Source organism: Antrostomus carolinensis, unplaced genomic scaffold (genome assembly GCF_000700745.2).
Source record: "Antrostomus carolinensis isolate BGI_N321 unplaced genomic scaffold, ASM70074v2 scaffold12777, whole genome shotgun sequence".
Lineage (NCBI taxonomy): Eukaryota > Metazoa > Chordata > Aves > Caprimulgiformes > Caprimulgidae > Antrostomus > Antrostomus carolinensis.
The window spans coordinates 1-26,145 of NW_010325403.1; the positions used below are offsets into that span (position 1 = coordinate 1).

Genomic DNA, 26,145 nt, shown 5'->3' on the forward strand with positions numbered 1-26,145 from the left:
TGGCAGCCGCCTGGGCGGAGGGCGGCGCACGGCTCAGCTCCGCGGGCTGTTACCTCCGGCCCGCTCCGGTACCCGCAGTTTCCCTTCGCCTCGCCCCGACGCGCAAGCGGGGTAAATGCCTGTTTCGGTCCTTGCCGCAGCTCGGCTGCTCCTCCTTGTCCCCAGCTCATGTCTCAGTATCGCGATGTTGTATCAGCCAGTGACACGGAGAGAAAATAAAAAAGGCTGTTCAGAGCCGCTGTGCCAGACAAGGGCTCCCATGGACTGTCGGTGGGATCTGCTGTAGCAAACGCTTTCCTACAGGAAAGCTCAATTTTCAGGAAATCACCGAGTGATGCAGCGAACTGGAAGCTGTCCAGGAACAGCAAACAAATAATGGAAATCACTGTAAGACACAGTTGTTAAAACATTTCTACGTGGGCTTCCAGGGGAGGGAAGAATCAGCTCTGAAGTATAGAATGTGAGACTGAAAAACATGCATTGCATTTTCCAGTTCAAATCACTGTTGTTCATCAGTGTCCAAGCAGGCTTTGGGATTTTTCTGTGATTCTGTCTTCTCAGTGATGCCCAATGGTAGGACAAGGGGCAATGGGTGTGAGCTGGAACACAGGAGGTTCTGCTTCAACTTGAGAAGAAACTTCTTTCCAGTGAGGGTGACAGAGCCCTGGGACAGGCTGCCCAGGGAGGTTGCGGAGTCTCCTTCTCTGGAGACATTCAAGACCCGCCTGGACGCCTCCCTGTGTGATCTCATTGAGGTTCCTGCTCTGGCAGGGGGTTGGACTGGATGATCTTTTGAGGTCCCTTCCAATCCCCAGCATTCTGTGATTCTGTGATTTGTACAGTGGTACAAGGAGAAGCGATGCTGTTGAGTACTGATGAGCTAACCTTTCAGCTCTGTTCAAATTCTGCTTTAGAGAACAGACACAAAAACTGCCTGGACTCTATCCAGGTTCCTCATTTTCATTACCAAGTCTGCTGAGCTGGCAGATGTGAAGCCCAGGAACAGAATGAGTTGAGATGTGCACCCAAAAGTGCATCAGTGAAGCAACACAAGCTCAAAGAGTAGACGAGCTTTCTACAGGGCGAGGCTCGGGTTTGTTGCAAAACCAGATCAGACCTGAATTTTGTGCATACTGCCTTTTATCTTTTCATTGATGTTCCTCTTTCAAGGTGTTTTGTCCTCTCATTCATCCTGCTAAAGGTAATGTTAGCAACAATTAGGCCTGCAGGCCAACAGTTTGACTTGCTTGTGTTTTATAATATTATGACAATTGCAAGAAGTTTGTTTATAAATACATCAGTGCACAGGGGTGGGCCTGCCAAAGGAAAGCTAGCAGGCGCTGAACACACTTGTAAGGTGTTTACACAGCAACCCAAAGAGAAGTGGTTCATAAAGCAATACTCATTCACTTGAAGGGACTGAGAAAATTTCATGGATCCAATTCCTACTCACCTAAAATAACTGAGCTCTGTCCATTCCACAGCACTGTGGTATCTGAGGAGCTATTGTTAAACCTTTGAGAAAGCGCTGCTCCCTGGTCATGTGCCTGATTTGAGATAGTTTAGATAAATTAAGTGTACACAACAGTCCTTCCCTGTACCAGTCACAGGAAAGGGCTGCCAGGCCTGTTGATTCCCTTTCTAACCTGGCAAATTAATGTGACTTTTGGGATGGTTATGAATATTACAGGCTTTCATGAAGGGATGCACTCTGGCAATAACATTCATGGAGTTGAAGCAGAAGAATCCATAAAGTGTGATTTTTCAGAAAGCTTTGGGAGAGGGTGTGGAACCTGGATTTCTCAGCACTGCAAAGGTTTGAATGGAGGTAACTGTATCAGGATATGGCCTTAATTCCTGGAAATTCTTGGTGCTCCAGGGACAACAGAGTGTATCTGCCAGTTTGTCAGAGTAGGAAAACTCCCAAGTCTCAGGGCAGTATGTCTGTACAGGAGAAAATACAGCTCTTAAGGTAGTGGAGTACAACCTGTGCACACACAACACAGTCAGGGGCTAGGACTGCACACTGCTGATGTACAGCTTTATAAACACAGCATGGACTTCACACTGCAGGGCATCTTTCTTCCTCTCCACTATTGATCTACAGCCCTGCCTTGGCTACTCTGCCTGGTTGCAATTAACACAGGGTTGCACATGAACTTCTGTCTTCCCCTTCCCACCTTTCCAAGAAAAAAAAAAGTTTAAAAAAGAGCAGCAATGGTGACAGAACCCTGCCTGCCATCATTAAGCACTTTAGCACCATTCAGCTACCAGTACGGTGCTGGAGCACCAGCGACAGGAGGTGTTTGCCATCTAGTGGCTTTGTGAGATCAGCTTTGTCCTGAGCCTTTGCCTCGGCCTCCTGTCAGTGCTGCAGACATAGTGTACAATCCTTATTTCTCTCCCTTGTCATTTCCCAGGACCTATAGGGAAGGTGAAGAAAAGTCAGAGAGGAGATAAAGGTGGGTTGTTTGGGTAGAGTGAGTCAGGTCTGATTTGGTTTTGTTCTGCCTGGGCTGGCCTCCAGAATATCAGGAGTCAAAAAAAACCACCCAACAACAAAAGAAGTAAGTTTGCAGATATTAAGCAAGGGCATTCCTTCAAACCCCAAGGCACAAGGGCTCATTATTTGCTCAAGGATGTGGTTCAAAACATTCTTAAGGCCTTAAGCCAGGAGTGGAATACATTTCCCTGGAAGCCTTTACTTTTCACAGTGTCCTTAAAGGCAAGTAAATTGCTACAGAGGGCTTCCCTCAACACACATATCCACCTGTACCTCAGAGTTCAAGAACTGTAGGAGCCTCGATGAGAAAGCAAGCACATGAGAGGTGTTTGAGTTTGATCTGCTCAACTTAAGAGCAAAGGGATATCAAGGCCATAATGGAGTTCTCCATGTTTCACAGTGGTTGCATTAGGAGGAGGACAGGAAACATCAGCCATCAGAGCTGTATCAGCTATGCCATTTAAGCAGGAGTGTTGTGGAGATGTGTTGTGCATGTGTACAAGACCACGTAACATAATAAGGTGTGTGTTAGGGTTGTAGCTGTTGCCTTTTGTGGCACAGCACTAAGTTGGCAGAGAAAGAAAGGAAGAAACTTCACTAGGTTTTATTTGAGAGCACTGTTAGTGTACAGAGAAAAGCACAAGTACAGCTTCGAGTGTCTGTGTCTACTTTCTGGAGTTCACTGAAGGCAATCTTTATGCAATGGGGTTGAAATTACATCCCTTCATTGGACCTACCTGTTATTAACTGGTTTTACTCCTCTCTTCTGCTTTACATTTTCAGCCAAAGTCACTGCTCTGAGCACCGATATTCTCTTCCCTTCTCTTCCCTTGCTACTAAGAGAAGGTAACAATTGTCTTAGTTTCCATTTTCTCCCTTGCAAGCCTTACGTATGGCAGCCTTTGTGAACTGCTGCTAGCTGGTGTGTCAAGATAATCAGAAAATTAAGATAAAGCTGTTTGAGTGGAGAGGCTTCTGCCTTCCTCGGACCCTTTGCTGTATATTGTTAGGAATACAGCAGTAATTCAGAGGTTATGATAGAGAAAAAGCAGTTCCTTCATCCAGGGCGTAATGCAAAGGTGGTAAGTAAAAGAAAACAGAAGTTTCTTTCTGAGCCTGACCTGGCCCTGAGTTACAGGAGGTGACAAGGTCTTCAGTCAGCGGGAAGTAAATATGCCATGGAATCCATAAGGCATTGGCACTGCAACTTCTGCTCGCCCTAGTTCTCTGAAGGACTCTGCATCCAAGACAAGCAGGAAAGCACTTTTGTTCTGCAGGATGAAAAGAGAGCCAGAATGAATGCCCATGCTGAACTTCATTCCACTGTCCAACCCACTACCTCTGTCACACACAAGGGAGCCCAAATGTAGAACCAGACCATACAGGCTAAACCAGTTGGCCAGGAGCACTGATAGTCACAGATGCCACGCAAGAAACACTGACATTCCAAAGTACACTCCTACTTGAAATTTGCCTGGCTGTGCTTGGCAGTTGCAGAGGCACACACCTTGGGGAGTGTGATGCTAGAACTACCTGCCAGAGAGCCTCAAATTCAGTTTTGTGGTTTAGGAAGTATACCTAATACTATGTGACTTTGAAAAACTAGTAGCAATAAGTTACCTCAGTGGGGGAGACCACAACAGACAAGATGATTCCGCTGTCTTCTGCCGTGGCATTAGGCACTGGCACAAACACAGGCTCTGATGGGTAGCATCCATCTTCCTGCCAAATCTAGCAAGCAGAGTAACATATAGATGTGTTTCATTTCATTAATACCTGTCTATTGCAGTTAGCAGAGTTGCAAGTTGGAGTGCTCCCCACAAAGATACCCAGCCCTACTCTGTGCTCCAAGAAAACTATAGTTCAACTTTTGAATTATTATTTTTTTTAATTCCACTAGTATGATGGTGGCATTGTTGTGACAGCACGCCCATTGTGCCAGGCATTGTGTAAACAGGCAGTGAAAAGGGTTCCTGTTACTCATTTCAGCCAACAGCTTGCACTGCAAGCTTATACCACTACAAGCTACACCACTATTCTAGCCAGCACAGCCACCTTCACATCACTCTAGTGCTGACCGTGTTGTGCCCAGGCAGTAGGATGAAAAAGGTGCCATGTCAGCAGAAAGAAGATCTGTCACTATCACCACCTGAGGCCATAGCTGCTGGTCCTGCTGCAGGCACAGCCACAGCACCCCAAAGCTGTGCTGAAGGAGGGCACTTGCTGCAAAATGACTATCCAGAGTGGAACAATTAAAATAGTCATTTCATTCTGAGAATTCCCAATTCCCTCTAGCCTCCAGAAAAGTCTTTAATAAGCATTTAACGCCTTTGAGTTCATTATTCCCTGCTTAAAGGAGACCCAGGAAAAATCCCAGCTTGTGTTTGCAGCTGGAAATACCCTAAACCTTGTTTCTTGCCCAAGTCATAAATACTTTGTCAGTTTATCTCCAACTGCCTATGCCACTTGGATATTTTCTGTACTGTCTCCTTTGGCCTGGAAGACACATGCATAGTTTTAGCAGCCTGGAGTGATATCCTCTCCTGTTTGGTAAATGTGCCACATTCATGAGGTGCTAGGTGAGAGATGAAATTAGGAATTTCATCTCAGACCCATTTGAAAGAAGACCCCTAAAGAGTAAAGTGCCTAGTAAATGACATCTTCAAGGCCAGTTCAGTGGAATGACTCCTGTTGCTTAAAAAAAGATTATCTCACTTCACCTCACCTTGAAATTCTTGGTCTCCACATCAACCTTGATCAAGGAATCTCCAACCAAATGCTGAAAACCACATCCATAGAAGTAACGGTACCTCCTACCATTGTACTGGGAGTAGTTGATCTGGGGGAACTCCAAGCCCCCAACCTTTTCAAAACCCTCAGGGTGGAGATTTTCATGTGTGCACCAGACCTAGAAGAAGTACACATTATAGGAATGCCAGTTCAGCTTTGATTGGGCAGACCACCTGACTTGTCCCACCACCCCATTGCACAACCATTGTGGAGAAGAAATGTTTAAAGGTGAGCCTGACATTCCACCGAGGCAGGTGGAAGCACCAATTCTGTCTCCCTTATTTGTTTCACCCAAAGAACTGACTCATCATTGCAGGTCATGGAAACTTCAACGATCAGTTTAATGTGAAAAACAGGAGCCAGTCCAGGTATTCCTGCACTGCTAGTTCAGAAAATTCCCAGGTCCAGCACTCAGCAAGCTGACTTACAAAGTACACACAGAGATGACTCCACTTATAGTGGACAACATGTGTTCTATACCACCAAATGCCGCTCTGTAGGACCGTTCAGAGCTGGAAGCAGAGCAGTTCTGTACCCTGGTGAAAGCACAGAGGATTTTGCCAATGAAGAAGCTGAAGTTTGATCAATTATTATAAAGGCTTGTAATCCACTTGAGCATTTTTGGTAAGTCACAATCTGTCTTTGCTCTCTCATTTAAGGCAATGTGGTAGTCTTTGTACTAAAACACTAAGTCCCATCTTAGTAATGACCAAACCTTGCTTGCTTGCTTGGTGGACAAGATCTGAGAAGATAATAGCACAGGATGATAACTGTTGCAGGCAATCTCGTAATGACCAGACCTTGCTTGCTTGGTGAATAAGATCTGAGAAGGATCTTATAGGATGCACAGGATGATAACTGTTGCAGGCAATCTCACCACAGCCATACATGTGGTTATATAAGTCTTTAACACGTACCTTGCCATCTGCATCTTTCACAGCCCTTGCTGATGTATAAGACAGTGGGTTCAGATTCTTCCCCACAGGTGTGTCTGAATTCACATTCAGTGGGAGAACAAAGCGACGAGGAAAAGCTCGGGATATTGAGTCATAAATCTATTACAGAGACAGAAAGTTATGGTGATAGAGAGAGGAGAGTGGCATTTTGGGCTAAGTGCCCTTTTTGGGAACAATTCTGAACTTTTAGACATTCCTCCCACCCCTGAAATCATCATCCTCTTTCTATTACCTATTTTACCAGGTTCTGGTAAGGGCTCTGCTTGTTCCAATACTTTACAGTAGAAAACAAAAAGACAATCAATTAAATGGGTCAGCACTGCTTTCACAGTAATAAATGCTGAGTTGGGTAAGCAAATCACTCTGTCATCCTCAAAATCCAGCACTGGGACATATGCTGCACTATATTCTGTTAGAGCAGACTTACATTGATCCTTTTTACATCCTGTCCACATATGCCCCACTGACTGTATGACTTAGGCTCTTCTTTCCCAACCAAGATCTTGAGCTAACAGAGGAATTACAGAAAATTGGACTTCCATAGCACTGAGCAAGCAGAGGGGATACCCCTGCTGGAAACTGATTTTCTACAGCCCTATTGGTGATTAGTGGCAGTTCCACTTTGGAAGCCTGAGGCTCAACAAAGCACTGAGAAACTTCCACGTTATTGTAAATAATATGAACCATGCCTGGAAGAACTTTATAAGGATATAAGCTGGATGCAGTTACAAAGCTTCAGAAGAATTGCTTGATTGTAGACTGTCTCAGATCTTTGTGGGATGACAGCATGATACAGACACTGATCACAATGCTTACTGTTAATCTCAGAGTGTAAACATTGGCTCTCTGAAATTAATGGAAGGAGGGGCTTCTTTGTCCAGAAGATGACTAGAAATATCTGACTGCATGCTCTACATCAGCCTCTGGAGGAGCCTCTCTCTCCCCTGGATGAAACAGCAAGCAGGAGACTACAGTACCTCTGTTGAATGCCTGAAGTTAGCTTGCATTATTATCTTCTTCCATTTTCAGGTACAGGTGGACATCATATTTGGGAAGTCTAAGGTAGTGGTGGATTTACTTGGAGAACAAAGGGGAGAGCAAACTAGCAGCCCCCGGCATGGCAGACATTCAGTGGGTTGCATAAAAGGAATAATTCCACCATTGCCACTGAAGTTCTGCTCAAGCCAAGTTTAAAACCCCCAATACTTCCAAATATTAAGCCTTCTAAATAAAATAGTGGCGAGCACCCTGTTTTGGTGTTTTTCAGTTACTTCGATCTGTAACTCATCAGTTCAATGTGAAACTTCACTCTAATCATATGTGTTAATCTTGAAACTATTTTCAAAACTTTTATCTTTCATGTAACCACAGTAAACTGACTGGTTGAGGAACTCTGCCAGACAAAATATGGTTTAGTCAGCAAGCAAAAGCACTAAGTATGATTCGGGGAAAATAAACAAATCATGCTCGGGCATGCCCTAGTCTATCAGCGCAGCCTAAATTTAAGATTCTGTTGTGAAATGACTTGCACTTGTGTGTATACAGTTTAATGGCTATACAACTTGTCAGTTAAAGAACGTGGGTGTTGGAAACAGATGCTTAATGTTGACATAAGGACACCTTCAGGCAGATCAATTACAGCTCTTTTGTGCTCAGAGAAGGCTGAACAAAAGCTGGAATCAGTTTGTAAAGCAAATGGCCATATTAACACTGTGATGTACTCACAGAATCACACTGGTTGGAAAAGACCTTTAAGATCATCGAGTCCAACCAGAAACCCAACACTGCCAATTCCACCTCTAAACCATGTCCCTGAGCACCTCGTCTGCCCGTCTGTTCAATCCCACCAGGGAAGGTGACTCCCCACCTCCCTGGGCAGCCTGTTCCCGTGCTTGACCACCCTTTTGGTGAAGAAGTTTTCCTAATTTTGCCTCAATGTACTCATATTAATGTTCACCACATCTTTGCAAAAAAAAAAAAAAACAACAAAGGAAAGCAGAACAAAAAGACCCTTTGGGGACACAGCTATACAGTTCAGATCAGAATGACTTGCTTCTAGACAGCTCAGAACATAGACAGAGGAAGTTCAGATTTGTCTGAACATGCAGAAATGCCTGCCCTTCACCCACAATATGGTGGGTTTCCAATAAACACATCTGCAGTACAAGAAATTGAAAGCACCCCCGCTTTTCCAATGTATGACCTATGCAAAATAATGCCTTTTACATCGCTTTAAATGATGCTTTTGACAGAGTTGGACATAAGTGATTTATGAGTACATGCTGTTGTGAGGTGCAACAGAAGCAACAATGTAGTGGTTTCTGTGATGTTTGTATTTCTGTGATTTACATAATAAAGGCTACTTTTCTGAAGTAATGCCTTTAAACAACTGGGTTGCTTTTTCTCTTGCCCTTTAAAAGCCATGCAAAAACTTATTTTGCATACTTTATTGGGGGAAATTTTTTTTTACATAGGGATATGGAAAATGAGTATCATTAAAAAGGAGATTTTAAAACAGAAGTACATTCTGCCAGGCTGATGGAGATCTGTGTCATACATCAGTTTTAAGTTTCAAGGAAACGCTCCATGGAGATTATTTGCCAAGAGATTTAAAAGGAAAGAAAAATACCAACATCTCAATAGATCATAATTTTAGTTCTTCCATATAGTCATGGTTCCTTTCCCCAGTTCATACCCTCTGCCTTGTGGTCCCCCATAGTGTTCTCCATTCTACTAACCTGCTCCTTGCTTCAGAAAAGTAACTCATCCAGCATGGGGCTCACCAGATCCTATTCAAAACAAATGCAGAGATCTTACCCGATCTAGACCTTCCCCACTCCTCCGCAGATTCTGAAGTTTGTAAGCAGCCAGAGTTGTTCCATCATCCTGGCAGCACACATCAAGGACCACACAGCCATGATCTTCAAAGGTGTTGATTTGATGGAAAGTAGCAAAGGGTTTACTGTACCACTGCCCTGGCAGCACCTACAGTGACCACAGGAGAGGCTAAATCTCCACTTTAAAGACCCCAACCACACCTCAGAGAGTTTTCCCTTCTCTCCCCCATTTCATTCCCCACTCATTCCTTGGTGTTTGTCTGGTGCACTTGTTACTACAGAATGGCTGTTTTAAGCCAGTAGGTAGGCAAAACCAGATAAAGGAAAGCCAAAATGTAAAGCAGCCCAGAACAGACCCCTTGCTGTCATGACTCTATGCCTATAGCATCATTCCCAGGCTGTGGCTGACCTTTTTGTACTCCACGGTACTTGGGAACTGCATTTCAGACCCTGTGCTGCAGCCTTAGAAACCCCAAACTGCTTATTTCTGCCCATTCTTTTAGGGCTGGCCAAGAAATTAATCAATAGAGAGGAAAATACATGACACAATCCCATTTCTAATAAACCTACACCCATGCTTATAAAGCTTATATTGCAGTAACTTCTGGATTGATTCATACAGCTGCCTGGCTGCTGGCCAGCACTCCTCTCTTGGGATCTAAGATTCCCCCTACAGCTGCACAGCTGCCGGAAAGTCCAAAGATCCACCTACCTCCCCAGTGTGCTTATTCACCACATGGAAGCAAGTATTGTACTGAGGCTCCCAACTTATCCCTTCAGAAATGGTTTTCCCACGGAGTTTAGAAGTGATAATCTGCAACAGGTTCAGCTTGATGGGTTGCTCAATGAAAACGATGTAGTTTTCACTCATACCTGAAAAGAGAAGGAAGGTGATATCATCCAAGTATTAGGCAAATGACACAATTAAAAATCTCAGGGGCAGAGGGCAGTGAACAGCCCTTTCTGCCTCACAGTAGGCTAAATCCACAGAGTTTGAGATAAAAAGCATTCTTACCAAAGCTGTGATAGTAGGAGGGTTTCATCTTATCCATTGGAACAATGGAGCACAGCACTTTCGCTCCATCTAACGTGTCACTGCAGTTTGACTTTTGTGGAGGGACCTGAATGATGTTATACCTTGATCCTGGAAAGGAGAGAGAGTGTTCAATGGCACTGAGCTGTGAGACTCTTCACATTCATGAAACCAAAGTCAGGCTCCATTCCTTTCTGTTCCTCTAGAACACTAGGAACCATCGTCATAGCTAAACTGAGCAGAAAACAAAAAGCCAGTTATCAAGTAAATAAAGCAAACAGAGGATTATCTAGAGAAAAAAAAAAAGCTTGAAAGGAAATAGAAGGATCTTCTCAGTCTGAAAGACTGCCATCTAATTTTACTGTCTGCAATGCATTCCTTAGGTTAACTTAGAGTATCCTATAACAACAGGATCAGGAAGAAAACCAAGTTCATAGCTTGTGTACCGAAGGAAATGAAAACTTTGAGCTTTGGTGATGACTGACTCTCAATTTAATAAATCTGAGCATATGGGCAGGAAAGAACGGCAAATTTGAATAATACATGGCTTGGTCTCTCCAGCTGAAAACGGCATGTGCTGCAAAGCTAGATATTGCTAAAGCCAAACGGAAATGAAAACAGCAAGAATTAAAACTTATCTGGGCAGGAAAAAAAAAATAGGCAACTGTTCAGTGAACTGCAACCAGCCTGAGGTATCATAATAAATGGCAGTGGCTGTTTTCACAGACCTCAGGCACCTGAAAATGAAGGTTTTCACGTAACTAACAGTGAATGCTAGCTCTGAGCAGCCATGGCAATGTCTGTAAATCCCAGCTAGATGCAATGCTTATAGATTTGGGAAGAATAAAAATATCCCAGAAAATTCGGTTTTGCTGTAAGACAGCCAGGTCACTGTAATAAATTCCACTTTCTCTCGTGTATAAACCCTTATGGTCCTTATCAAAAGCCAATTATTCTAAGTGGAAAATGTGTGGCTAATTAATTGTCAAAATTCCTCAGATGAGGCTTCAGTGCTGGAAGGGACTTTAAAAATCATTCTCCTGTTTTCCATCAAAGCTTGGGAAAGGAAGAGAGGAATCTGTTGGATATTCACAGGCCAAAGTCAGAAGCATCTGCAACTCATTGCTGAGAGGAGATATTCTGATGGGACAGACTAACGCCTTGCAATAAGAACTAATCTGGTTTGCCATCATTTGACACAAAGAGAAACAGCAATTCCAAGGTCTCTTTAGACACTGAAGTTTCTTCAACAACTGCTCCTTGAAGCAGCAGCAAGAAGCAGCCTGTAGACCCTTCCCACAAGCCACGCCTGGTCGTGCCCAGTCTTACCATGTTTCCCATAGGAATTGCCCATGTTATATGTTGTCCCATCAGATTCATAATGAGGATGAGCAGTGGCCCCATTCACTGCAACAAATTTGCTCCAGTCGACCTGCAAATGCCAAAGATTTTCAGTCAGTATAGAAGTTTCCTGTTGTTAAATGTTGGTTTAGTGAAAGTTTGAGGAAGATTAGCTTGACAATTACGGCCCTAATGTTGGAACTGGACTTAAGCCTTCATTTTGCCAGCAATCTTCCTGAAATCCTTGACAATTAAGGATGTTTCTCTCTGTGTTAGTCCTACCAGTAAAACGGGACTAATAGCACTAGCCATTTCTCTGGGAGACATGAACATTACTAATGGCAACAAGCACTGACACAGTGGGAATGTTGCCCATATGAGCAATTTAGCTAGGACCCCATGTAATAACCACAGATAGACATGAATGAAGAGACAGTCACCACCCCAGAAAAACACCAATTTCTTTGAAATCACCCACAGCTAATTGACAGTCCCTGTTTACTCTCCTGGCAGAGAAAACAGTTTAGCTTCACTGTCAACAGCTAAAAGGAACAGGACAAAGGTACAACTGTCAGTACTGTTAACATGTATTCCTAGTTCCTGGGCTAGGGCGTAGTTTGGGCTCCAACAGTGAAGGGGAAGTGTCAGGAAGAAAGCCTGAAGGAAAAAGTTGGAGGAAGATCAATCTATGCATTAAAACACTAAAGCATGGAAAATATTCTTTTCCAAAAATTTTTTAAAAATGGCTTTCAAGTCTCCAACCTGAGACCCTTTGGAAGGTCCCAGCAGAAAAGAGGGCCACACCATCAGAAGCCTAGAAAACCATGGCCTTTTAAGGCATCTCAGGAGTGTTTAAATGTGAAATCATCCCTTCCATTTCTTCACTTAGCCAAAAAATACCAATCTGCATCTAAACAGCCGCTTAAGGGGAATTTATTGTAATGACAAGATGGCTCAACAGAGCTAATCATTCAAACTAAAAAATACCCACACATCTTTTCATCACTGCATTATGGTTTACAAAACAGATAAAAACAGAAAATCATCAAACTCTCAATTTCAGCATGCAAGGAGCATGCTATACTTCATAAACAGAGTTTCTTCATGACTCACAATTGATCCTATGGGTATTGGGAGATGCCTGGAATACCTCCCTTGATAGCTGAGGGTGTGCCAAGCCCAGTATTTAGTGGTATTAAACAGTCCATGCTAACATACAGGCACAGCAGCTAATACTGATTTGGGAATGACAGAATACTTCCTCAGTCCTTCCCTCAGTTGTCCAGCCCAGCAAATACACAAATCCCCTCTAAGGCTGCAGGCAGGTGGACATATAGCTTATGCTGTCATTTCACAAGTCATATTCTTTATTCCAATACAGCCACACTCCTGTGAGACAATGCACAGAACACACGGGAAAGCTTCTACTCTGATGTTTTGTTTATTTGATAGCACGGGAGAAAATAGAGTGGCAGCTGAACTTTGATTTGACTTTACATTGACTTCACCACCCATTTGCAACAGAGGTTTTAGTCAAGACTTTGCAGGGCCATTTTGGAGTGTTTAAAGCTGGGGGCGTACGAATGAGATAAAGAGAACAGATAGGAAGAATGAACTGACAGTGCAAGAATACAGATCTGACATCAGTAATGTTAACTTCTTCCTGTATGCACTTTTACTCTTCACACACTGGTAGGTACAGACAAGTCCAGACAAGTAGCAAGTGCACTGGAGGAATGCCAGCTGTACCCAAACGGAAATGAGTCTGTATGTATCTCTCCCCTTGCTTGCTACAGTGGGCAGTGACTGAATCTTCACTCATGAGAGCTGCCTTATTGCTAAGCAGACTTTTCAGGGAGTCAAGCACATCATGAAGAGACTCTTATGGCTATGGCCCAGAGCTGCACTGATAATTTCTTTTGGAATCTGGGTTCCCCCTTACTGGTCTTAGAAACAGCAAGGAGTGATTCTCCTGTACCATAAGCTAAACCCCTTATCCCACCTGCCCACACCTTTTCCTTCGTTTCAAGCGTTTCCGGGTCCACTTTGTACATGAAGATGTTCTCACTGCTGACATAATAGTCTCCTTTATACACAACGTAGTTCACAGTGGCATTGTCACTTGGTTCTGAAACGAAATCCCAGCATTGTACACAGCTATATTTAAGCTCACATCACATTATTTAGCAAGTTAGACATGTTTAAACAAATAAACCAATTTGCAATGACACTAATCCCTCTGTGACTGATTAGAAATATCTCACTAATCTACAAAGGCACTCAGGAACCTGTCTGCACAGGTGAGATCAGGATAAAAGGCCAAGGACTGGTTCTTGTGGAAATCACTGCAGTGAAGCCAAGATAATCTTTACACTTCCATACACCCTTTGTTTCTGACCTTTTATTTCTTCGCATCCCTCTTGCTTTCCTCCCTAGTCAAAGTCCTTTTCTCTAACAGCCATATGAACAGTGCCATGTTTGATTTACAGCATTGGAAACAAGAGAGGCAAGACATGAAGCTACAACTTGGGCTGAAGGGAGCGCAGGGATGCTATTTGTGTGACAGGGCTTGGACAGGGAATGTTTCTTCTTCCCTATTCTCTTTAAAACTGAGTCAGGGAAACACTTTTTGAGAGCTAGACACACACACAACAGCCAGAGCTGTTCTTGCTATTCATAGGGGAGCTGAGACTCACTAGACAGGTGGCTGAGAAAAGATGAGGAAAAAGCAATTCCCCCAGTTGAATAATGTGTGTGTGGTGAACACAGAGCCTGAAGTTGGTACAGGAAAAGCCTGGAGGACAGGGCTTCTTGCAGTGAGGAATAACCTACAAGTGCGTAAAGAGTCAAATAGGCAAGGGTGTGCAGGAACAACCTGCTGGAGCTTGGAAAAGAGGATGGGGGATGTAGATAGTTCTGAAGTTTATTGAGAGAGCAGGGGTGGTGAGTTGGGGAGCTAGGAAGACCAGTGAGCGAAGGTACAAGCACCTTTGAAGAGAACAGATTATATGCCAGGACAGGATCTATTTCCTCGGGGAAGGTAAGAAGCAGAAGATGGTAAGAAGCACACATGAGCAAGAAGTTGCAAACTTTAAGTCTGTTCTGGTTTTAGTTGAAAGTACTTTGCTTGCATTTAAGCCTATTTCTTTCCCAACATACACAGAATCCTATGAGTAACGGTACTTCCACTCCTGTGCAACACAGTCTCTCACCCTCACTCATATAATCTCCTGCACCTTAGTACAGGAAGGGAAGGATTAGCCCGCTTACCCGACAAGCTTAGCAAGGCACCGTGTTTTAAGGCAAAGTCGTGTCCCAGGCAGAACAACAGACTGTAATGCTCATTATCAGGACTTCACAGGATATTCTCTGGGGAAAGATTTCTGTTGGAAATTTGCAACAAACTCTGGAATCGAGTGATTTGAAGTGGTACTGAAACATTAAATGTGCCTCTCCCAGCTAAACTGGACACTAACTTGCATTTTTGTTATTGTTCCAAGTGGTCATCTTCTAAGAAAAAAGATGGGCTCAGAATAGGCCAACCAAACTTCCTCACATCTCCCTTTAAACCTAACCACAAGTTCCCCAAGAAAATCTCAGTACATTTCTTATTTCTTAGAAACTCTCTTACGTGGCATCTCAAAACGTGACATGAAGCGCCCGAAGACACTCTTGCATGGGTCTGGCATCGCCAGCGTCCCAAATTCTGAGACCACGATGCGGTTGTTCTGGCTGTTAGTCAGGTAGGAACTGCTCTGCAGAAACTTGCTCCGGTATGTCACTGTGCCATTCTCCAACTGGAACTGATGCAACAGGGCCATGCCATCAAACCAATGGTTAAATCTTCAAGAAGAAATAAGAGAATAAGAGTTGGGCACTATATGATCTTCTGCTATACTGTTCTCTCTTGCCTTTAGGTTTATTATTGTTTGTAAAAAGTTAATGCCCAGATCCCATGAACACTTAAACCTGCATAGCCTTGTGATGAGTCTGGGAAAACATTTGACTTAAGTAAAACAAATCAAGTGTATTTGCAGCTGTGGGACCTGAAGTTAGACACTGACTTTCAGTGAAATTTGGGATCCCTATACGACTTTTGAAAGTGGACCTAAGGGACTTCCGAAAGTGCTATGTATAAGCTTTTGGTGGAAATAATCTATACTTGTAAACCTCTGCACAGGGAACAGAAATTGTGCTTTACTGTACAACAAGAATAGAAATTATTACTGAAAGCAGAGCCACACAAGAAGGAGTCTTTAGCTCTCAGCTGTTTGCAGGATGCTATTCTCTCTGAAACAAGAGATCTCGGAGACTTTGATAAAAGCTTACAGTGCATCTCTGGAATTATGGTAAGATTATCACCTTTGGCTAGTTTCTGCCTTCAGCTTTGCTGCAGGAAGAGTTAGGTTTGATAACTAGCTAAGAATGGCAGATTCCAAGCCAAAAGCAATAGTTGCCTTCTTGAAATATTTTAATATATTAATCTTAAAATGAGATGGATTTGCTTCTAAAGCAACCCACACAATTTTGTGTGATCAACTTCACAAATCCTGCCCTGAGATTTCAGAGTGCTCACGGGATGAACTTTTGTTAATGACAAAGGACTAGGAGTGTGAATGTTTTAATCCCTGGCTTTGTTCCCTTATTATATCATCCTTAGTAGGTCACAGCCTCTCTGTGACTCAGCTTCTCCAACCTTAATAAGTTAACCATGCTCCTATTTTCAGAGAGCCCCCTGGGATTTTTCAGATGAAGGAGAAACTGTTCTGAAAAGAATTATAACAGCAGTATTTCTTCCTTGCCTTACTTTAAAAGTAACTACAAGGTGCTCCAAACAGTGGTGAGACATTTGGGTCCCCTTTAGGTCTAGGCAGAGCTCAGGCCAGAATAATTTGACAAATTCACCAAACCTGGACTTACTTGTCCTCACCAAACTCAAACTTCCCAGGACCATTCCTCAGAAGATTGCCGTTAATCCATTTGGGAATATGTCCTCTGATCTTTGCTGGGATGGGCTGAGAGGTCTCCTCTACTGTCTGCATTAAGGGCGAGATGCATTGCAAACCCTTGGGGATGTGCAAAGCAATTTGCTCTTTTGATGGGCTGGGCAGGAAATTCTTTAAACCTGCAAAAAAGCAGCGAGTACAGAAAGTAGGTAACTAAGATTTTCACTTGAACAAACAGAGAATTGCTAGAGCTTGAGTTTGGATGTCTAGGAGAACATTCAGCATTCTGCAAGCAGCCAAGACATAGTGGATATTCAAACTGAAGCTGTGTTCCCATAATACCCCACACATCCACAGACAGCTGAAAATGCAGTGGATTTAACTCTACTGTAGTTAATCCATTAGAGACACCTGTTCTGCAGTCCAAAGGAGGTAATAAAATACGATAGGAAAGAAGAGAACTTTTCTTTTAATTAAAGAAGCTTATAGTTGGAATTTATTTCAGTAAGTAATTGGGAGCAAGTAACATATGGATATTTATTATAAGAACCCGTGAGGTTGCAAAAAGAAATCTGTTCCAAATTAGGATGATGCACAGAGGAATGTTGAGGGGCAGCCCTAAAAATCATCTCCCAGTGATTTCTGACAAGCAGTCTGCTGAAGAAAGGGACAAAAAGGAGCTGGTCTTACCTGTGCAGGCTGAAGCCACAAACAGAAAGATGTAATTAGATGTAAAGCAGTGCACCTTGCCTTGTTACAACATTGCCAAAAGCAAGGCAGAGCTAGGCACATCTCAAATAGAAAAACTGCATTCTAAAACACCCTCTAACTCCACCTTGGTATCACAACCCCAGGTAGCATAAAGAAACAAAAGAGACTCTACGCACTGGAATATTTTCCCAGGATGTGTAATTTAATCATCCTTCACCCAAGGAGTTTCCAGACATGAAGCAGAGTGCAGAAAAACAACACAGGTGCATCAGAAAATTATGATACTTAATTAAGATATGCTGCTAGCATTTTTACTTTTGCTGCATTAAAAAAAATCTTCCTAAGGTCTTTCTGCTGTTCAGTCACTAGTGTTTGGCCTTTAATCTTTATAGCCATATTAATTATTGATTCTTCTGTACACCCAAATTTTCGCCTTTTTGTTTGCAAGGTAAGAACATTTTTTTGTTAAGTCTTTGGCTGCAAAAGCTTTTGTAGTAAAGCATATACAGGAAAGAAAAACCAATATAGCACGGAGCAAACTGAACACAGAGGACAGGGACAAGCACTAGCCATTGCTTTGAGGTGTGGAGCATTGCAATTAGAAATACGTGTCGACGTTTAGCGCATATGCAGGACTAAACTATAGCAGTTGCTCTATCACCCAATGAGCCCTCCCCAGCTGAGAAAGGAATCAGGAAAAGGAGGAGAGGCCCTCAGGTTGAAATAGAAACAGATTTAGTGAAACAAAAGTATATAAAGTTATACTCAGCCCAGTGAACGGAGTCAGAATAAACAAAAAAGAAGTCCTTAGGAGGAGAACAATAAGCAAACCCCTCCAGGGACAGCAACACTTGAAAGGAAGAGGAGAAGGAAAAACCCCCCATCCTTCCTAGACTTCCTCCTTTATAATGAGTGTGATGTTTATGGTATGGGATACACCTGTTGGCCAGCTCGGGGCAGCTGCTCTGGCTTTTGCCCCTCCTACCTTGAGCACCTGGCTGACTCGAAACTGCCAAAGGCCTCCATACCATGGCTGGCCTATGATTGTATCCTGGCAAAACCAGGACAATATGGTTCATTTCAATGCCATGCTATCACACTGGATGCAAGGACCGCTGTGTATGGCCTCTGGCCTGTGCTATGTTATCACAACCCTCACTGTGCTTATGCTCACTGCTGCTTATGGATGAAGTCACCAATGCAGCAACATAGGATTTAACAAGAAGCGGTATCCAGGTCAAATCACGGTCAGTGCTGCCTCTAGCTAGGACTAAATGTGAGCTGGGTTTAACCAAGGGCTTCTGAAACAGCCAGGCAATAGCTGGCTTTTCCCCTTGCACAAAAAACCAAACCAAACCGAAAAAACCTGCACCCCCCCAAAAAAAATGGAAGTCAGGAAGAACACAAATGAAACTTAAGCTGAAATACATTTACAGGACAGGGCAAACCAGCTTAAACAGAATTTCCTGGTAAGCAATAGCAGAAAAGGATAATTTCTGATGGAGCCTCTTGTTTGAATGCACTATCACCCTTACTAGGTACAGTTATAAGACAAAAGCATTGAGAAAGCGTGAACTAATTGGAACGCCGTGTCCTAACAGCACACAGTTACTGGCTCCGGTAACTGTGTGCTGGAGCCAGCCACTTGCAAAGCCTCATCAACACAAGGACTGTTTCATTTAGCTGCACAGGTTAATCACTTCCTAAGCTAAGCAAGCCAAGTTCTTTCTGTTTTCCTTCTCCTGTGATAACCTTGCAATTCACATGATCATCTTCATAATCCTTCCTGAAACCTGATCTAGTTAGAATTCAGTTCAAGACATAGTATAGAAAATGTCTGAGAACAGGCTGTATGCAACAAGAATCTGTCCTATCAGATCAGAGAGAAACAGGCACAGCAAGATAACGTACTATCTTTCCTTCTGGGAACCACTCAAATGAGGTGAAGATCCTGACAGTAATGCATGCAAAATGTAATCAAATCATAGTACCCAGATGAGTCAAAACAGAAGTTTTCAGAAACATGACAAGTCATTCTAAGACAATTGTGAAAAGCCAGGAGGAAGGGAGGGGTGCAAGAAAAAAAAAATAAAAGAAAAGGGAAAAAAAAAGCAGGTTTGCCTTCACAGTTTGTTCTCAGGAGATTCAGGAGAAGAAACAGAAGACAAAAATAAGTAATGATCTCCTCTAAACTTGGCACAACACTAGGTCTTTTATTTGCATTCTGTAAATTGAGTCAACATTCTCACCTTTTAGCTAAATTGAGGTAAGTCTGTATCAGCAAGCTTTTTCAAGAAGACCCTAATCAAGGAAAAGCTATAATTTTCAAAAAGATACAGAAAATGAGGCAGGGAAATTTGCAGGCATTTCATGTCACTCAGGTAATCAAGACAAGAAACACAGCTCTTTATGTTCCTATGCAGCTCAGCTTCAAAGCATAATGAAGGAGGTAAAGTGCAAGAGAATTTAAATTTAGCAGAGAGCTCCGGTTTGAACAAGATTCTACAGCTGTTGCAATCTGCTAGCAGATCAAAAAAAATCGGAAGAACATCATGAATTTATGCATATAGGCTTTTTTTCCAGCAGGAAAGCACTTTATCACACCTGAAATGCTAATATCATAGGTTGTTTTATATAATATTCCCAATACTAGACTTAATATTTGGTCATTTAGTTTGCATTAATTACTCTGCCTCTGAATTTTCTGTCTTCCATCTCCCAGATATACTTGATGACACATGCCAACTTACACCAACTTAGTAACACATGCAGTGAAAAAGAAACCTCCTGACCTGTTCCTAAATTTGTATTCATATGCATATGTTTTGGTGGCACAACAAGGCAGGTTTGAGAACCTTTCAGATCTTTGGATAGCCCAGAAGCAATCCTTTGATGGCAAACACCACCACCACCACCATCAAAAAGCAGAAATTCTGGTGAATTAAGCCATGATCTTTATTGGTTTGTATTTTGTGATAACAGATCTTACTTTCTCGACAAAAAAAAAAAAACAAAAACAGCTCACCTTGTGCAATGATGGCACAAATTGCAGTTTGGTGCTGATACAAAATTCTTGTAGTAGTTTCCCACTCGTGTGTTCAGATCCACGCTACAGTAATGTCACTGTTCTGAACCATCCTTTCCCTTTCACAGCCTGCTCACACGTCTCACAGCAGGCTCCCTTGCAGAGAGAATCTGCTGCCTACTGGTTTTCCAGCTCTAAACCATCAATATCGGCTAGTAATACGAGTGAATCTGTGCTGCCTATCCTGTTTATCTTTTCAACAGATAATTTCTGGCTTCCAACAAACACTTCAAATTGCTTAGTTCCTAATTTCTGATCTATAAAAACGAAATGGCTCTACCGACCTGTGTCAGCAGCAGTGTTCAACGGCAACAGATAACCCCTTTCCAAGATGATGGGATAGAAAGATTTGTTTATGCATTTTACCTGGAATGAATTGCATCAAAGAGTAGAGGAAATGCCGCAAATTAGCAAGCAGGAGGCTGATGGCAGACAAAAGGATTTTAGAAAACATATTCTGCTCAGAAGAACGCATCAGATTGGAGATGGTCAGGCAGAGGTACCGGGTGCCAGCGTGATAATGTGCAGCCAGCACAGACGGATCAGGTTGGAGAGAGCTGCCTGACATCATCATTTCAGAATAAAAGCCAGGAATGTCTGCCCTGGCAGGGCAGGATGAAGGAGCCAGCCTGCCTGCCAGCCTGCCTGCACTGCTACAGCGGGCACAGGGGACACCTGCCTCCAGCCAGAGCAGCTCAGCAGCCCTTAGACCCTCTCGGCAGCTGTGTCAGGTGAGCTGCTGAAGTGCCAGGACAGTTAAAGCATACATTACCACTGGTGGAAAAAATGCTTTATCACTATTTGCCAGTTGTAGCTGGAGAAATTGGAAGAAAGAGGAGATGTATCCATCTACTGAGGCAACCAGGCTTCAAGGCAATTCTTTCAAAAATTCTTGTCACCTTGTCTTGTCTTTTTCACCTGCCAAAAATACTTTGTTTTGTTTCAAAATCCGAGTAACTATTTTGCATCTCAAAGAATCTCAAGGCTTTGGGAATATCGGTTGCCACAGCAGATTAGACCATCAAATCAGACAAGGAAAGGACCAGTGACAGTGCTCTGCTTCAAACTAAGATGGACCTTCGATGGGCTCTTTCCTTCAGGATGCCAAGAGGAAGCTGCTAGCATTTTGCCAATGCACTGTGATGGCTATGTTTGCTTCATGTTATTAAGCAGCTCTTAAAAGCTGCCCTATCCCTTCAGAGAGAGCAAGGCAGCATACACAGTACTCTAGGTAGCCCGTTCCACTGTCCTTAAAATGGGACAGATTATTACTCATCCTAAATCTTCTGCTGCAAATTAAGCTGATTTCTTCCTGGCCTTTCTACAAGACACAGTGAACACCTGACTCCTGAGCTTTCTATAACTTAACTGTTATCCTGCCTTCCCTTGATTTGTGCTTTCTCTAAATTAAACAAACTCAACTGCTTCAACCTTTCCTCACAGATCATGTTTTCTTTGCCCTTTTATTATTCCTGTTTCCCACTCTGCCCACTTGGTTTTTAAGAAGCAGTCCCATCTTCCAGCTAATACCAAACCAGCACAGAGAGTAAAGGAGAACAACTGTATTTTTATGTCTTATCTGCTATCCTACAGCTAACACATCTCAGCTCTGTTTTTTTTCACCAGACAGTAACATCATACCAACTCTAGCTATTGTTCTGGTTTGGAAGTAACATGTATGATTCCCCTTGCTAAGCAGAGTGATTTTTCCTCACCTTTTTTGAATTTTATTTTGATTTCAGATCAGCACTTCACCTTATTGTGATTATAGTGAATTTTCAATGTATATTATTGATAGCATTTGTGACCCCTCCTAGCTTGCTGCCATTTGAAAAGCGAACTGTATTCTCTAATGTCCTCCTTCTAAATCATTCGGAATGATATGGAATAAGCGAGGCTGGAAGCAGATCACTATAGGATGCCACCTAGGCTGACCTTTCAGAAAAAATAAGTATTCTCTTCATTGATTTTTTTAAGTCATTCATATAGCCCCTACTTCCTGACTGCTCTCATTTTTACATAATATCATACAGGATGTTGTCAATTATCTTACATCAAGCTATAGCCCATCTGTCATGTTTCCACGTTAAGTCAGCTACTCTGATAAAGGAAACACACACTCTGCTCTTTTCCAATGCCACCTTCATCATCAGGTTTTCAAAGACAAACCATAAAGATTCTACAATTAGCAAAATTGAATTCTGATGAGTTCTAGCCAGAATAAAATGGGCCTTAAACACTATTACCTACTCCATTTGGTCTTCTTCTGTTATGATCCACATTCCTACATCTATGCTAAAAGGCAGTTTCGTTTTAAGTAAAGAGTCACAATCGACCTCTTCTCAGGGAAGAATTCTCTTCGCTGAATACCTAAGCTGTCTCTACGTTGGCTGTTATTTTCCATATTTAGCTTTTAGATAACAGAACAGCAATGAGAGGAACTGAATATTACTTTTTCATCACGTACACTTTCGAGAGTGTGGAGGTACTCACAGCAAGCTCAGAAATGCAAAAGACTCGCTGTCAAAAATCCCCTTGACTTCAAGAGGGTCAGAACTTTGTCTAAGATGTTTCCACTTTTTTTTTTTTAAATCCATGTATATTCTGTTACTGATCTGTCATCTTAGACAGTCTTGTTAATTTACTAAGGCCATGCAGCTTAAACAACAGGAAAGGAAGCTTAAAGAAAATGTAGTTACCAGCTGAGCTTAGCTGATCAGATTTGGCAGCTTTAAAGCCGATTAATTTTCTGTTCAAACCTCCTTCAGTAAAACTGGAAAGTGGATAGTGATGGGATGGGTGCCAGCTGGATTTCACGTGTAGCTCATTCCCCAGAGACAGAGTGAATGAGCTTTTAGTTTCACATCAGAAGAAGAGAGTAAAAAATTTGTCTTGTGTCTCCCAATAAATACCGAAAGACATGAGAGAGTGCAGAAACATCGTTAGGAGGGTAGACCAATTGTAGACAAACAAGGAAACAGTAAAATTTGATTTTCTAATGGTTTAGAAGAAAAACAGTGTGCAATGAGTATTCCCATACATATAAATATTGAGCAGAACACTGAAGGACCGCCAACAGAATAACGCTTTGTATTTTTATCCAGTAAAGTAATTATGGAAGGCTCTCTTTTAAGCAGGAAGAGATTTATGTATGAAAGCAACCAGTGAGAGGGTATTTCCATTGCTGAAGTATTTTTAACTTCAGAAGAGAAGAGAATGTTTTAAACTTTCTGAACTTACCATTTCAAGCTGGAACTTGATGATACTCAGATTTCATTCATTTTATTTGGTCAGTGTTTATTCTTATATATATCCTCACATATATTCATGCAGCAAAACCAGAAGCTTTGTTGCTCTTAGCAATTTAAAAATGATTTTTTAAAACACCTATTTCAAAATCTTACAAAGCTTTGAATGACTTCCCTTTAATAAGCATAACCACACTGTTCATAATCTCAGCTAGGTTACTATGGCCATACTTACTGACTTTTCAAATTCTAAAATCCCCTTACTACCCACTCTAAATTATAACATGCAATGACAACCAACTGCATAAGAAATCACTGTTGAAAAACAAGAGTCATCATTTAGAAAGGTGTGTCTTGAATTTAACTGCACTTGAATGCCAGTTCTTTATTCTTCTAAGAAGTACAGTTTACGAAATTGTATTGGATTTTATGAAGTTTCTAAATGGAGCAAACTGCTGCAACAGTAACACTGTGGGTCTGTGCCCTCTTGATCCCCTAAGGGAAGAAACTTCGATTATGGGATCCAATAGTTTTCTACGTTCTGCTTCTTATACTAGAAGCCAAAGGTTTGCAACTTGGATGTATTAGCCACGTATAAACTAAATCTGGATGATCTAAACCCAGGTGATCTAAAAAGGTTGCATAATTTTCCCAAGCACAGATAAAATGCAGTAAGCTTCTGACTTCGATAATAGGCAGATATTTAATGGCAATGAAATTTGTATAATTTTTCTTTCAATGCTTACATAACTAACTATAGGTAAATTTCTAAATTCAGACATTTCATAGACGACAATTTAAAACTCTGCATTTTGTCATCATTATAGATGACTGTGGATTTTAGAAACACTTAGCACAATATTCTAGAAAATTTAACTTCCAAAATCTCCTCTTTTTCTCCCAGCTTCTTCTGTTTAATCAGCATTACCAAGACTGGTTACAAAATGAGATATGATTATTAGGAAAAAGTAAGAGACAGGTAAAATGGAGTAAGAGACTGGTATGATGTAGACTAGTGGCAAGATTTTTGCAAGTCTTTAGATGCTAAAGATGCAGATAGGCACCTTACAGGATTTTCAAAAATTCCTAAGCATGTAAGGTGCTTAAATGCTTAGGCACTTTGAAAATCCTACTAAGTACATATCTGCATCTTTAGGTATCTAAATACCTTGGAAATTCTCACCCTAGATGTCCAATTTCTCTCATTATTTGTTTTAAATAGTATCACTTTGACAGGTAGCACATTTGCTTGTGATTTTATGTAATAAAAGGGGGAAAGAAGGATTAAGTCTGAAAGGATTTAAAGAGAAAATTAATACACAGTACTGGGGTAAAGATATAAATATATCTTATGATAGCAACAGGACTATCCAGCACTTTATTACATTAGCCTCACAATTTGTACATTTCATGTTTCATCTTTTTTTAACAGAGTCAAATGACAAGAAAGAAAAAGTGCTCAAAAAACTCCATAAGCATCCTTAAATAAACTGGATACACAGCAAACAATACTGATGCATCTAAATAACAAAATAAAAGAGCAGTGTAATTCTAGACTATGTTAACATTATATAGTTATTTATTGACATTACTAGCAATGTTTTGATGCTGTGCTTTTATGTTTATGTTTATGTCAAAATGGCCTCGGAGAAATTTGAAAAGCTGTAGAAGTATTAAAATACATTTTCAAATTAAGACTTCATATCTCTTTATACATTTCCCAAAGTTGTACTCTTAGTAGAACTCCTCCTATTTCTAAGCTGATCTTTTCAATCTATTTATATCCTGACACAAAATGGAAATAAGTTTACAAGTACATTCTACTAAGATTTTAGCACCAAAACATTTTTCAAAGTAGAAAGAAAAAAAAAAAAAAGAAAACGGTTAATACAAAATAATCTGAGGTCCTTTTCCACTTGTATTGCAAAATTCTACGTTTCACAGAAATGTTTATATACTGTGTTCTAGAGCAAAAGACTGGTTGTGACAATTAAAACAAAAAATCCTAAGCAGTGACATTAGAAATACCATGGTTCTCAATTCAGTTGTGTCGAACCTCCATAGCCTTAAAGCCAAGCAATGCAAAATTCATTCTACTTTCTTTTTCAAATGCTTCCAATATTTTCTCAGGATGAAAGCACAGAGACAGCCTAAGTGACAGGTCAACAAGTAAAAAAAAGATGGTTTAATGTGTAGAATCCCTTGGAGTCATAAGATTTTAAATGGGTATTTAGTATTGTTTTTCACTAACTACCACTACCCTACATATTACATCTACCTATTAAAAAAATTAAAAAAAGTTGCTGCTTAAGTTGTTGAAAGTTTCCTGAGCTCATAGAAATATTTACAGAAGACATTTATGAAACATTCATCGTAGCACTCATCATATTTTGTAGTTTAATACATAAAATATACTGCAAGTTTTGCTCTGCATTTCTGAAGTCTAACAAACTCTAGTTTAGCTTTGCAGAGTATTTGCAATCACAGTGAATCTCTGTTTCAGATTCTCCCTTTTCTGTTTTAAGTGGTTTTCTATGGTCCTCACTTCTTTTAAGATTCCATCAAGCTCTTGGACATAAGAAGCATCCATCGCTGCTCTCTCACTTAATTGAAAAAATCTGTAGTTAAAATCAATACTAATGCCACTAACCTTCGCACTAATTAGAACTGCTTTTATGTTTTTCTTAAAAATATG

The 26,145-nt window shown here is 41.5% G+C and overlaps 1 protein-coding gene across 1 annotated transcript; it reads right to left on the reverse strand.

The window, feature by feature from the left end:
* Positions 1–3,660: 3,660 nt before the first annotated feature.
* BCO2 (beta-carotene oxygenase 2) lies at positions 3,661–20,677 on the reverse strand. Its single transcript, XM_010171197.1, has 12 exons — positions 20,569–20,677; positions 16,381–16,585; positions 15,092–15,303; positions 13,473–13,588; positions 11,449–11,551; positions 10,102–10,230; positions 9,799–9,959; positions 9,067–9,234; positions 6,211–6,348; positions 5,229–5,411; positions 4,124–4,234; positions 3,661–3,774 (listed from the first exon to the last, which is right to left on the reverse strand). Exons 1-12 carry the CDS (start codon positions 20,675–20,677, stop codon positions 3,661–3,663), a joined length of 1,749 nt encoding a protein of 582 aa, XP_010169499.1.
* Positions 20,678–26,145: the final 5,468 nt, after the last annotated feature.

What these genes read in the sequence shown, in the direction of transcription:
- BCO2 (XM_010171197.1), bottom strand. Translation starts at nt 20,677, where the DNA reads ATGCGTTCTTCTGAGCAGAATATGTTTTCTAAAATCCTTTTGTCTGCC. An exon ending in TTTGATGCAATTCATTCCAG is followed by an intron (nt 16,586 to 20,568) that starts GTAAAATGCATA and finishes GCTTTTTTGCAG; the next exon opens with GTTTAAAGAATTTCCTGCCC. An exon ending in CTCCTACTATCACAGCTTTG is followed by an intron (nt 9,960 to 10,101) that starts GTAAGAATGCTT and finishes TTCTCTTTTCAG; the next exon opens with GTATGAGTGAAAACTACATC.